The sequence below is a fragment of the Nomascus leucogenys genome, chromosome 9 (genome assembly GCF_006542625.1).
Source record: "Nomascus leucogenys isolate Asia chromosome 9, Asia_NLE_v1, whole genome shotgun sequence".
In the NCBI taxonomy this organism is placed as follows: Eukaryota; Metazoa; Chordata; class Mammalia; order Primates; family Hylobatidae; genus Nomascus; species Nomascus leucogenys.
This window is the reverse complement of record NC_044389.1, coordinates 36,355,901-36,368,346: the sequence shown is the minus strand read 5'-3', so window position 1 is coordinate 36,368,346 and position 12,446 is coordinate 36,355,901. Positions and strand designations below refer to the sequence as shown.

The 12,446-nt window shown below is 33.6% G+C and overlaps 1 protein-coding gene across 1 annotated transcript in view; it reads right to left on the bottom strand.

The window, feature by feature from the left end:
• The window catches only part of UBA6 (ubiquitin like modifier activating enzyme 6), an 86,239-nt gene that overhangs the window by 5,608 nt on the left and 68,185 nt on the right, over nucleotides 1-12,446 (bottom strand). The window contains exons 24-32 of the mRNA XM_003268424.4: nucleotides 12,148-12,199; nucleotides 11,999-12,062; nucleotides 10,768-10,837; nucleotides 9,511-9,582; nucleotides 6,802-6,919; nucleotides 5,440-5,633; nucleotides 4,583-4,710; nucleotides 3,596-3,683; nucleotides 3,292-3,386 (exon numbers count right to left, since the gene is read on the bottom strand). Of these exons, the coding sequence (XP_003268472.1) occupies nucleotides 3,292-3,386; nucleotides 3,596-3,683; nucleotides 4,583-4,710; nucleotides 5,440-5,633; nucleotides 6,802-6,919; nucleotides 9,511-9,582; nucleotides 10,768-10,837; nucleotides 11,999-12,062; nucleotides 12,148-12,199 (881 nt within the window). The remainder of the gene's footprint in view (nucleotides 1-3,291; nucleotides 3,387-3,595; nucleotides 3,684-4,582; nucleotides 4,711-5,439; nucleotides 5,634-6,801; nucleotides 6,920-9,510; nucleotides 9,583-10,767; nucleotides 10,838-11,998; nucleotides 12,063-12,147; nucleotides 12,200-12,446) is intronic.

The window sequence follows — 12,446 nt, the reverse complement described above, 5'->3', positions numbered from 1 at the left end:
ATGCCTGCAATCCCAGCTACTCGGGAGGCTGAGGCAAGAGAATTGCTTGAACTGGGAGACAGAGGTTGCAACGATTTTAAAATATTAATTCTCCTCCTAAACTTCCTCTTAAGTTTGGAGGCATCATAAATTCAAGCATTTCTCTGTAAACAGTAAAAAAGCAAGCTAGAATTTACACCTTAAAATGCAAGCTAGAAATACAAAGTAAAAGACATTCTTAGCTTTCTCCCTTATGTCCAATCTTCATCCTATTTACTGAAAAATCACTCTGCTATAGCCACTACTGCCTTAAATGAAGTCATCATCTACACACCCCTTAGATAATTGTATTGGCTTCTAGCTAGCTTTCTCTGGTCTCTTTTCTACTTCCAATCTACACTGCTCCTAGAATGCTCTTAAAATATAAATTTGATGTATTCTCCTGCCTAATAATGTTATTTATCATACACTGTGTACCTACTTCATGCCAGGCTCTGAACTATGTAATTGATTTAATCCTCAGTAGCTCTTTCCATTTCACAAAGATATTTTGTCCCGTACATAAACTTTTCATTCTTTCCACCATTCATCATCATCACGTCATACTTGAGTCATTCCAAAAAAAAAAGTGAATTCTAAATTCCCAAATTCAGAATTTAGTAGGAATTCTAAATACTACTCTTAATTTATCCAAAAAATAATACTTAGGTATCCTAATGAAAATCAATATAAGGCAAATTAATGCCTTAGCTAATATAACAGTAGTTTTACTTTTGTATGTATGCTCTTTTTAGCTGCAAAGACTGTTGCTTTTGCCTGGAATAATCCTTCTTCAAAGGTAGCTCAAATGAAATCTACCCTGAACTAGAGGTCTAAGTTAGCACAATACTCTGTAAAAATTTTCATTATCACAGTTATTCAATTATACTTTAATGATTAACATGACCAGAGGTGAGACCTAGCCAGGTCACTGTCTCAAGAGTTACAAGCAGAGGAAACAACTAAAGCAAAGGTCCCACAATGGAGCATCATTAGAGTGAGTATTCAAGGACAAATAAGTAGGCCAGCGTAGCTGGAGTATTGTGAGGGCAAAGTAGGGAAGGAACTTAGAAGGATAACTAGGAATCAGTTTCCTTTAATAGACTGTGAACTGCTTGAGGGCAGGGCTTGATGACCATGTATGACAACAAAATATTAACAGGACTAACATTTATGGAATACTTCGTACATGCCATTACACTATTAGCCCTTACTATTATTTCAGCGCTCAACTATGGGCACAGTTATCCCTATTTGTGGATTTGTAGCTTTTTGAAATTAAGTTTCAAAAGCTACTCAAGGTAACAAAACTAAGCAGCTGAGCAAGAATGTGAACCCAGGTCTTTCTAAAGCCAACCTCATGCTATTAATCATAATCCCACTGACTGACTTAATGTGTTCAGTACTTAACAGGTACTAAATAAATACTCGCTAAAAAGCCAATGTAATAAAATGAAAAATATTATCATACTGGAGGTTTCAAATATTGGCCAAATCTTAAAAGCATTTTTAAATAACTTGCCGCAAATTTTAAACTCCACTAGTCAATACACTTTATGACCACATACAGTCCACTGCAGCATAAAATAAAGGAATTCTAAACACTACTCTTGCTTTATCCAAAAGATACTGAGGGGTCCTAATGAAAAATAATATAAGGCAAATTAATGCCTTAGCTAATAAAATAGTAGTTTTACTTTTTAAGGTATAGATAATTCAGACTGGATCATAATTTAAGAATGATTAACCTCAACTGATTATCACAGTGAAAGCCAACAGATATGTCAAACACAACCATCATGCAGAGATTCGTTCACTCATCTGACAAACATTTGTTGATAACCTTTCGTTTGCCAGGTATTGATCTAAGTGCTTGAGATACAACAGTGACAAGATCAAATAAAGATTCCCACCCTTGTGAAATATATGTTCAAGTAGCAGGTAAATAGCTAATACACAGTACATGGGCCGGGCGCGGTGGCTCACGCCTGTAATCCCAACACTTTGGGAGGCTGAGGCAGGAGAAATCACCTTAGGTTAGGAGTTCAAGACCAGCCTGGCCAACACGGTGAAATCCATCTCTACTAAAAATACAAAAATTAGCCAGGTGTGGTGTTGAGTGCCTGTCATCCCAGCTATACTCGGGAGGCTGAGGCAGGAGAATCGCTTGAACTCAGGAGGCAGAGGTTACAGTGAGCTGAGATTGCGCCACTGCAATCCAGCCTAGGCGACACAGTGAGACTCCGTCTCAAAAACAAAAACAAACAATAAATATAAGCAAAAGACACAGCAGTACAGCAGTCATAGGACAGTAATAAGTGCTCTGAAAAAAAGAAAAAGTAGAGAAGAAATAAAGGGGACTAGGCATACTAGACTGGGGCTGGGCACAGGTTGCAGTATTAAATGAGGCCTCTTTAGGAAGTGCAAAGACCAGGGGTGAGACTTGGCCAGGTCACTGTCTCAGAGTTACAAGCAGAGGGAACAACTAAAGCAAAGGTCCCACGCTGGAGCATGGTTAGAGTGAGTATTCAAGGACAAATAAGGAGGCCAGTGTAGCTGGAATATTCAGGGGAAAGGAAGGAAGGAACTTAGAAGGATAACTAGGAATCATTTAGAGCCTTGCAGACCACTATAAAGACTTTTGCTTTCTTTGGGTCTTTCTTCCTTTCAGTCTCTGCTCAAATTCCACCTTAACAGGTGAGACTATGATAGGCAAAGGGAAAACCTAGACTACTCAGTATAATATAGCAACTCAACACCCCCAACTCTCCATATTTCCTTTTCCCTTTATTCTTCTTTAATTTCTCCATAATACTTACTACCACCTAACATACTTGCCTTATTGTTATGCAAACTTCTTAAGTAGGAAAGAACTTTGGTTTGCTAACTGCTATCTCCCTAATGACTAGAACAGTACCGGGCACACAGCTGGCACCTTAAACATAATTTGTTGAATAAATGAATAAAAATAGTGATTTGGCAGTTTGATTCCTCATAAGCCTGGTCATTAAGTGTTTCAACATAAGAGATGGATCCACTTTTACTTAAGTGTACTGACCAAATCAGGTTTCTAAACCTATTAACTGAAGAGCTGAATCTCTACAGAGGTAGCCTGTTGGCCTTCACCTGGCAGATTCACTGTCTTTATTAATGTCATTAGACAAGACTAATGCTTTTATCTGAATTATAGTAACCTCTATATTTAATTTTTTAGTGTGCATCAACTTATATTTAAATTCTTGTTAATCGCTGCATATAACGTTGAATACTTACGTTAACTTCAATCTTTTTGCATGACCAGGCATTACAGGAACATAAAGCATTTTGACTCCCTGTACCACCATTGTTGGCTCAATTCCATACTTCTCCTAAAAGTGAATATCCAAAAAAGAAACAACGAAAGCTTCACTCAAACATAAAGTGCTTATTTAACATTGTTCGTAAACAATGTTTTATGACCAGTAAAAAAAGCAAATTCATGCTAAATAATTATAACTTCCAATAAAATTATAAATAAAAACAAAACAGAAACCAGACATAAAGCTACGAATGAACTAAATGAATAAAAGTATCTCACTTTGACTGCATTTATGAAATCCAAGAGGGTGAAATCTTCTTTTCCATGTACTGTCCATCGATCCCAAATTGTAAATGATATTCCATTTCTGTTACAAAAAAATATTCAGGACAGAAACATTGAAATTTTCTTCCTTTTAGTGATGACACACACACACAAAAACCCACTTCCAGAAGTCCATTATTTGTGATCTGGCTAGAAATTAACGTGGGGAAATAAAGGATAATAGATCTTCTAAAATATTCCATAATCTTATTTCCTCATCACATCATATAGATAACCACTTTTAATCAGTACCTTGCTGATCCTTCCAGCGTATTATTATAAATCAGTATGTTTTAGCAAGACAGTGTTGTCTCTCTCTTTTTAAAATGGGTTTCACTGTGTGGATGTTCCAGTCCCGTTACTGGACACTTCGGTTATTCTCATCATTGGCCATGATAGATAATGCCAGAATAATTATCTTGCAAATATATAGTTTGAGACTTGTGCAAATGTATCTGAAATATAGTGCTATATATCCCTTATTGTGGATTATAGTATTTTGTACGCTCATTAGTAATGTATGAGAGTGCCTGCTTTCTCACACCCTTGCTAAGATAGTTTTTCAAGTTTTTGGTTGTTGCCAATCTGAAAACTAAAAAGTACAGGCCCAGGAATTGTTCTGCTTTGTCTCAAGCTTGTGGAATTCTTCTAAATCTCATGACCTACAGTCAGACACCAGGGTACCTTCTAATTCATCTGGCAGACACAGATGAAACCATAATGCCAAATAATGTGGCAGATGCACTGTTGTAAGGGTTCTTTGGCTACTTTAGTCAGAAATATTTAATGAAGATGAGGTTTGAGCTGATCTTGAAGTGATGGCAAAAATTTACACATACACAAAGAGGAAAAAAAGAGGTGAGGCTAGTATTTTTCCCTTTTAAAAGGTAAAATATTTTATTTCATTCTCATTATAGAAGAGAAATAGACCTTCATACATACCTGATTTTAGTTTTCCTTACTTCAGATGTCTCTGTAAATACTACAATTGGAATGGCTAAGTTAAGAAAACAATTTTTGTAAGCTTCAAATGGATAGCCACCAGTTATTTTGATCATCTCCAAGGCAACCTAGATAAAAGAAGGTGATCTGATAATATAAGCAGCCTAAAACTATCTGTGATTTTAATTGGATCTATTCAATTTTCACAAGTTTTCAAGCATTTCTCTGTGGATAGTAAAAGCAGCTATGGGACTAGAGTAATGTAAATTTCTTATTATAGGTCTCTATACTTTTAGTATATTTTATACTTTCAAACTTTCAACCTACTCTATACATGTTAACAGTTATTTAAAAAAATATTAATTCAACCATATGGTCTCCCTACTTTGAAAGCACGTGTTAGAACTCAAAAAATACAACAGTCTAAAATCACTTAATACAGGGGTAAATACATAGCTTCATAGATAATTACATAGCGTAATGATGTAATATGGTATAATAACTAGGGCCGCACTTAAAGATTCTGAATCATTATGAATAAAGATTAGGGAAGTTCATTTTATTCAAGAAAAACAGAGTACCTGCTTTGTATGAAAGACGTAAAGATCAGTGAAAAGATTACTGCCTATAAGAAAAATCATAATCTATCTTGAGCTTATTTTAAAAATGTATATTTATGTAAAACTTCAAAATACAGATGACTGCATTTTCAGAAAATATATTGAAATTTTAAATTATGCGATCCAATATTTATCTTTCCCCTCTAACATCTCTGAGTGACTGGGTTGGTATGACGGGGAAGTCAGGGAAGAGGCAATGAAAAAGGAGCATTTTTATTCAAGGAATAATAAACTTACCAAGCCAGAAACTGTCGCAGTGGTTGTTGCTATAGCAGGTATAATGTTACCAGCTATGCGCTTTGTTTTGAAACGGTCAGCTGGTTCAATGCTGTACATTTGGGCACGAAGATTTGATGCAGCTGTGATGAAATCTATGTGTCCATTATGATCATCATCTTTTTCAAATGAAAGCGCTACCATCTGCAGGTCACCTGATTACACCGACCAGAAAAACAAAGTTCCATAGCAAGCAGTAAAGATTTTACTAGGTAAAAAGCAATGTGGGTTTACTAACTTTTAAAGATTCCTTTTTATATTTTTTAATGACTGAGAAACATAAGAAAAATCCAGGCAACTAATGTTATTGAAGGCCATGAAAACAGCTTTTCCCATGATTAAAGAGAGCCAATTTTTTTTAATTAAAAAAAAAAAGAAAATGATGGTTTTAATGCCACTAGAGACATTTCTGTATTTAAAAAAACTTTTTAATAAATAGCAAAATAAGACAGTTGTGTACTGCACATCTGCTATCAAGTGGTTTACAATAAAAAAGCCAACATTAGGTATAGTTCAAAAATTTATTCCATAAATCCTACTCTGAAACATTTTCCCTCTGGTAACTAAGAATAGGGTCAGTTGGTCAAATTAAAATAAGTAATTTCTGAAATCTTTGTAGACCAGTGGTTCCCAAGATCCTTCTAATTATTGTTTTTCTGGCTTATTTTTCCTGAAATTCTTTGGTCCATGCTTAAAATCTCAAAAGTTTGGGAACCACTGATTTATAAAACTGAAAGACAGTGAGCAGGTCAAAAGAGATGAGTGTATGGCTGTTTTTAAGGAATTAAAAATTCAGTTTCCCTGTATTTTTATATTTAAGTCCATCTAGCAAGGAAGTATATATAGGTCATTCTGTATTCCCTGTCAGTAATTATGAACCTAATTACTAAAGACTAAGAACCTAAGAACAGTTCTGTTTATAGTTCTTTATCCTAAAGTGATTTAAATGGGTCTGTCCAAACATTAGTTTCCAAAGGACCCCATTAAACTGAATTTTTAATTTCTTAAAAACAAAGCTATTCATTCATGGTTTTAAACCTGCTCCCCATCTAAAGAACTAAAACAATCAGAAAAACAACAACAAAGCAGTTAATGTGATTTGGAGAACTAGACTTCAATCTTTGAGAGTAGGGCAATAGTAGGGAAAATGATGAATTTAGTCACAGTTAAAGATGAACACTGACTTTAATATGATCATGAAATCAATCAATATTATCATTATTACTATTGTTGTGATTGAATTCCACAAATTCTTAGGTGTAGAGCTTCGTGAAAATAAAAACTCATCCAGTTCAAAACATTTTTATAAAGATTTTCCCTTACTTTTGGTGGCTTCATTAGATAAAATAGCCTTTTCTAGTTGGAAAATCGCATTCCTCTCATCTTCACTGCTAATAGGAACATGGTCCGGTTTCCTTGCAGTTTCATCTGTTTGAACAACCTTTGAATATATGAATATATTTTTATTAATGTTGTCATTTCCTGCATCTAAGTTTGGTTACCATTTAACTGTTTTATCAAATTACAAAGAGAAAATATTTTCTCCACATATTTTCATCAGATTATTAATCATTGGTCCAATGTATTTTATACGTTCCTTTAGAAGGTATTATTATGTTATTCATGTATGTATTTTATCATCTATCTTCTTGCACAGGCATGTAAGCTCTTTAACAACAGGGATCTTTATGTATCTTGTTCACTGACAGAACTCCAATATATCTGATTTTTCATACCCACAATGATATAGTGGGCATAAAAAATATTTACTGAGTAGCTCAGACAATCTAAGTCCATACTGATCTTTTTTAAAATTCCACACTAGAATAAAATTAGTAGTAATCAACAGTTTGTGATTCTGACAAATCTACATTAAACGCATGTTGCATTGCTCTAACTAGTACAGAGCTGCTTCACATCAAAGAAACTAAAGCAATCCATAAAATATATAATATGACCATCCTTTAAATATTTACTGACTGCTGATAAGTTTTTTCCTTAAGAATATGTCTTCTTTCATATAGAAAGTTTGGCAGGATTAAGGGAGTACATACCATAAGTAATTTAACCTTAAGAAATTACTTATCAGATATTCTATGAGGGCACGGAAATTAATATTCTCAAACCAAGAAATCAGCTTCATTATCATGAAGTAATATTTATTTAAAAATATACTCAAATCATCGTTTTACAAATTAAACATTATTACAAAAAATTAGGAAATATTAAGGAGTCCAGGAAGGAGAAACTTTTGTCTGAATGGCTAGTTGGTATTTTTGGCTGTGACATCTGTAACCAGTAGTACCATACCTGAAACTCTGGTGTGAGCTCCTTTAGGGAGTTGTGAAAAAGCCCACAGTTCATGTTAAAACTGTAGTTAAATTGCTCAGGAGAATTTATGACCCTCAGACTTTAATACAGATAGAAGCAATGCAAGCCAGAAAACATACTGAAGCAAGAGCAATAATGGAAAGTAAAGGTAAAGCATTTTTCCTGGGCTTCTCTCTAGTTTTGCCCTTGGAAACATGGGCTGGGAACCTTCTTTGGGATTTCTGTTTATCCTCACCCTATTTTTATTCTTTATAGGCTATAAGTCATAAACATTGTGTTCTGCAAATCCATCTACCTGGGCAAAATCAACTGCCCTACAAGTCTTTTTTTTTTTTTTTTTTTTTTTCCCTAAAATAAAAACGCAGAATGAAAGACTGCACACATCACTTCTTTCTTGCATTTTGCAGGGAGGTGGTCATTACTCCACCTGTTCTGGTATAGCTAAATTTTGTGGATGATTTTTAGAGAACATACAAGAAAGGCATATATTGAACATGTAAAAAAGAAAAAAAAGTTTTCAAACTTTTCTATTTACATTGCCTAAATTTCATGTTCCATCTTTACCAATACTCCCTATTGCTTTTTTTTTTTTTTCAACGTATTTGCCTGGCAAAATCCCAACCCTAGTTATATCCAGTTTTCCATCCATTATACAGTATAATACCACCCAAGCAGCTAAATTCTGGCTGGAGAAAAGATCATTACCCTTTCTCCAGCCACATTTAGTAGGATACATTAAGCAGATTAACATTAAGTGGATCTTCAGTATTGTCTTGCGTTTTACTACATCTTTTAATTAAGTGACTCCTCCACTCCACTGGACAATTATTTCATACCTTCTTTTCTTTGCTCTTACTTCCTTTATCTTCTTATCCCCTTCACTCTGAGCTACTAAGCTAGCTTCTTATTTCAACCAAGAAAATAGTCTTTATTTATCATAGCCCCAACTATCTCTGTAATTTCCTCATTTACGACTCTCCCCCTTGTATATTCTCTTCTAGACGAGTCCTGACCTTAAAAGCTTTTCAAGGCCTTTCTCTGCACTTATTTCTGCTGCCTACATTGCTCTTTCACTATTCCTTCACTTCCTTCAGGTTTCTGCTCAAATGTTACTGTTATCAAAGAAGCTTTCCTCACTTCCATCCCATATAAAATTATACCAGCTCCATCGCTCTTTCTTTTCCCTGTTGTATTTTTCCTTCTTAGCACTTTTACTCACACTGCAATATTATGTACTTATTAGCATTTTTGTTTATAGTCCCTCTCCGCCCAAAATACATTGGTCCAATGTATTTTATACGTTCCTTCAGAAGGTATTATGTTATTCATGTATGTATTTTATCATCTATCTTCTCACACAGGCATGTAAGCTCTGTAACAACAGGGATCTTTATGTATCTTGTTCACTGACAGAACTCCAATATATCTAATTTTTAATCCCACAATGATATAGTGGGCATAAAAAATATTTACTGAGTAGCTCATACAATCTGAGTCTATACTGATCTTTTTTAAAATTCCACCCTAGAATAAAATTAGTATTAATCAACAGTTTGTGATTCTGACAAATCTACTTTAAACTCGAGTTGCACTGACAAGAGCAAGAACCGTTCATTGTGGTATTCTCCAGGTTTAGAATGGGACTTGGTACAAGCCCAAATTCCCAAACTATTTGCTGAACGAATGAATTTTTAAACGTACCTTATTGGAAGGCTTGAATTCCTGAATCTTTACTTCTGAAAGAATATTCAAGAGGGCATCTGCTGATAAGTCCTGTTTTTAAAAAAGTAATTTTACCAACAAACATATTCTTCTACTTCTAAATTCTAAAGCTAAAAATATCCTACAAAAGGCCCTTAATCATATTACAATATGTGAATACTTCATTATCTGAATATGTAGACATCCATTTGAGACATTTATCTTTATTTCAGTAAAAATATCCCCCCATAAAGGTTATGAGGGAGGAGAAGGTAAGGGGCAAAAAAGTACTTATTAGTCAACAAACTTGAAATTTTAGTCCTTCTGCAAATTTTTTAAAAGGCAGTTTTAGGAAGGAGGGAAATATTTAAATGGTTAAAGATGAACTTAGACTAATTTAAAGCTATGGGTTGCATTTACATCTGTCATCGAGAAGTTGCTTGGCAAAAGCTGAGACATAGTGTTTTTGAGGTCAATTACCACACTCACCACTAAATTACCACTGATTTTCCCAAAAAGAGTATCAGACTGAATGCCACTATTTTTACCAGACAAATATTTACAGTTTAGTTGTATGAATTCCAAAAAGGATTAATCTAAAACAGATATTATCTGAATCCAAAACAGCCAGTGTTAATTATGGGATCTGATTCAGATTTCTCTGTTTAGCCCACCTAAAAGTACAGCAATTTTACTTGGCTAGAATATGCATTTGTGAAGAAAAGAGATGCCTCTCAAATAAAACCGTATTAGGCTCTTTAGATGTTAGTCAATGAAGATGATGTTTAAGAGAATGAGTATGATGCTAAAGTAAGAAATGTCAATATAAGGCAGCATTTTCAGATTTCCTGAAAAGCACATAAATTATCACAAAATAAATCAAACAAATGTTAACAAAGAAAATCTCTATGCAGTATTTCAAAATTGTGATGAAATAGTTTGCTGTGGCTTTTTAGAATAACTAGGATAACTGAAGCTGATAAGCAGGTTATAAATATTCTTAAAGTTAAACTGCTTTTAACAAATAATGCTGTTTCACTGCTTCAATTCAGAAAGAAAAATCCAACTTCTACTTGGCAATACTGCAATGAGCTTTTAGCTTCCATTATGTTAGTATAGGTAAAAATACAATAAAAATTCTACATCAAAACGAATGATTCTTATAACAAACAAACATGTTTTGATGCAATTAGTGCATCAGTCATCTAATTCTAATTTGGTTTTGCATCACTTACTAAGGTTTAAAGAATATCTTACCTCTTCTGTAAATGGAATACAATATACTGTAGCATATAGTTTTGCAGCATTCTGAAGGAAACTGAGGTGCCTTTTGAAATTAAAAAATAAAACAAAATTTGAATGCATAGTTTTAAAGACGATATTTAACTCATTATGAACTATAGCCTTTAAATGTAGTTTGAAGAAATATAACCACAGAATTATTATTTCAGGATTTTTTTTTTAAGTTAGACAAAAATATTCTGGTCTACACCAAAACACTACAGAAGTTATAAAAGACAAAACATCAAACAGTTATTCTTGAAAACACTTAACATTCAGGTAGTAATCATGACTACCTTGGGAAGAGGAGTGAGTGGACAGAACCAGAAAACTCAGACCAGTGAACAATAATTCATTTTAAATCATAAGAAATATTATACATTTGGTCTTAATGAGTATGTATCAAGTTCAAACTAAGTAAATATGTTTACTTAAAAACAAAAAAAGAAAGTCTTATAGAAGAAGCAGTCCAGCATAAGGTGACTGGAAGCCTAAAACCACCACCAGATGAGAAAATTAAGCATAAAGTTATCTGCTGAAAGGAAAGTTAGTGAACGTGAGCTAAGTGTTTAAAAATATATATACATAAGGTTGGGTGTGGTGGCATGCACCTGTAATCCCAGCTACTTGGGAAGCTGAGGTGGGAGGATTGCTTGAGCCTAGGAGTTGAAGACCAGGCTGGGCCACATATGTGAGACCTTGTCTCTTTAAAAAAATTTAAAAAAATAAAAAAAATAGAAAAAATATACATACACACACAAACGTGAATCTAATGTGTATCTAATATAGTGTTTCCAGGTATTCACACAAAGACCGACTCCTCTGAAAATAATTTGAGATTTAGGGAGTTATTCAGTAGTAATTATTTTTCCCTCCATATAACTGAAGATTCTTATATTTGATTTCGTTAAATGTAAAAACACTTTGTCATTTTACTAATTTATGGATAAAGTAAAAAAGGTGATTTTGTTTTGACCTATAAATAATGAGGTTATTTACCATGTAAATGAATGGATTCACATTTGTGTAGGAAGGGTTGTGGCTGGCTTTCTTGGTCAGAATGACTTGTTAACTCTTAAATGAACAGGGATGAAATAATTTAACATTAAAGAGCCTAAAGTTTTCACTCTGCAATGTACAGTTAAGGAATTTACAGTAAAGAAATATATAATGAAGGATATATATAAAACTAAACATAAATACTTACAAAGGTTCATTTAAATCAAATTTTATTGGAGAAGGTGGCCTCTTTGGTGACTGCCAAAACAAACCTGGCAAAAAGATACAAATATTATTTTCAATGTATGTAGCCAGTAATAAATGTCATTAAAATTTATTCTCAACATTTATACTTACTGCCATCTTTTAATCGTATGTCCAGAGGGAAACAATGAAGAAGCTGAAGAGCCTAAAGAAAAAAAATGAATTAAAGACACCCACTACTTAATATTATCTGAGGAAAAATTAAAAAATAAAATAAAATTTAAAAATGTGTGTAGTAAATATATGCAAATGCTTCAAAAATCAAAACACATTAAAAGATACACAGTGAAGTCTCCCTACCACCCTTGTATTCCATCTGTCCATTCTCCCGTCAATGTCCCTCATAAATGAAAAATCCAAAATATCATTTTCTATCACTATTTGTAGGTTTA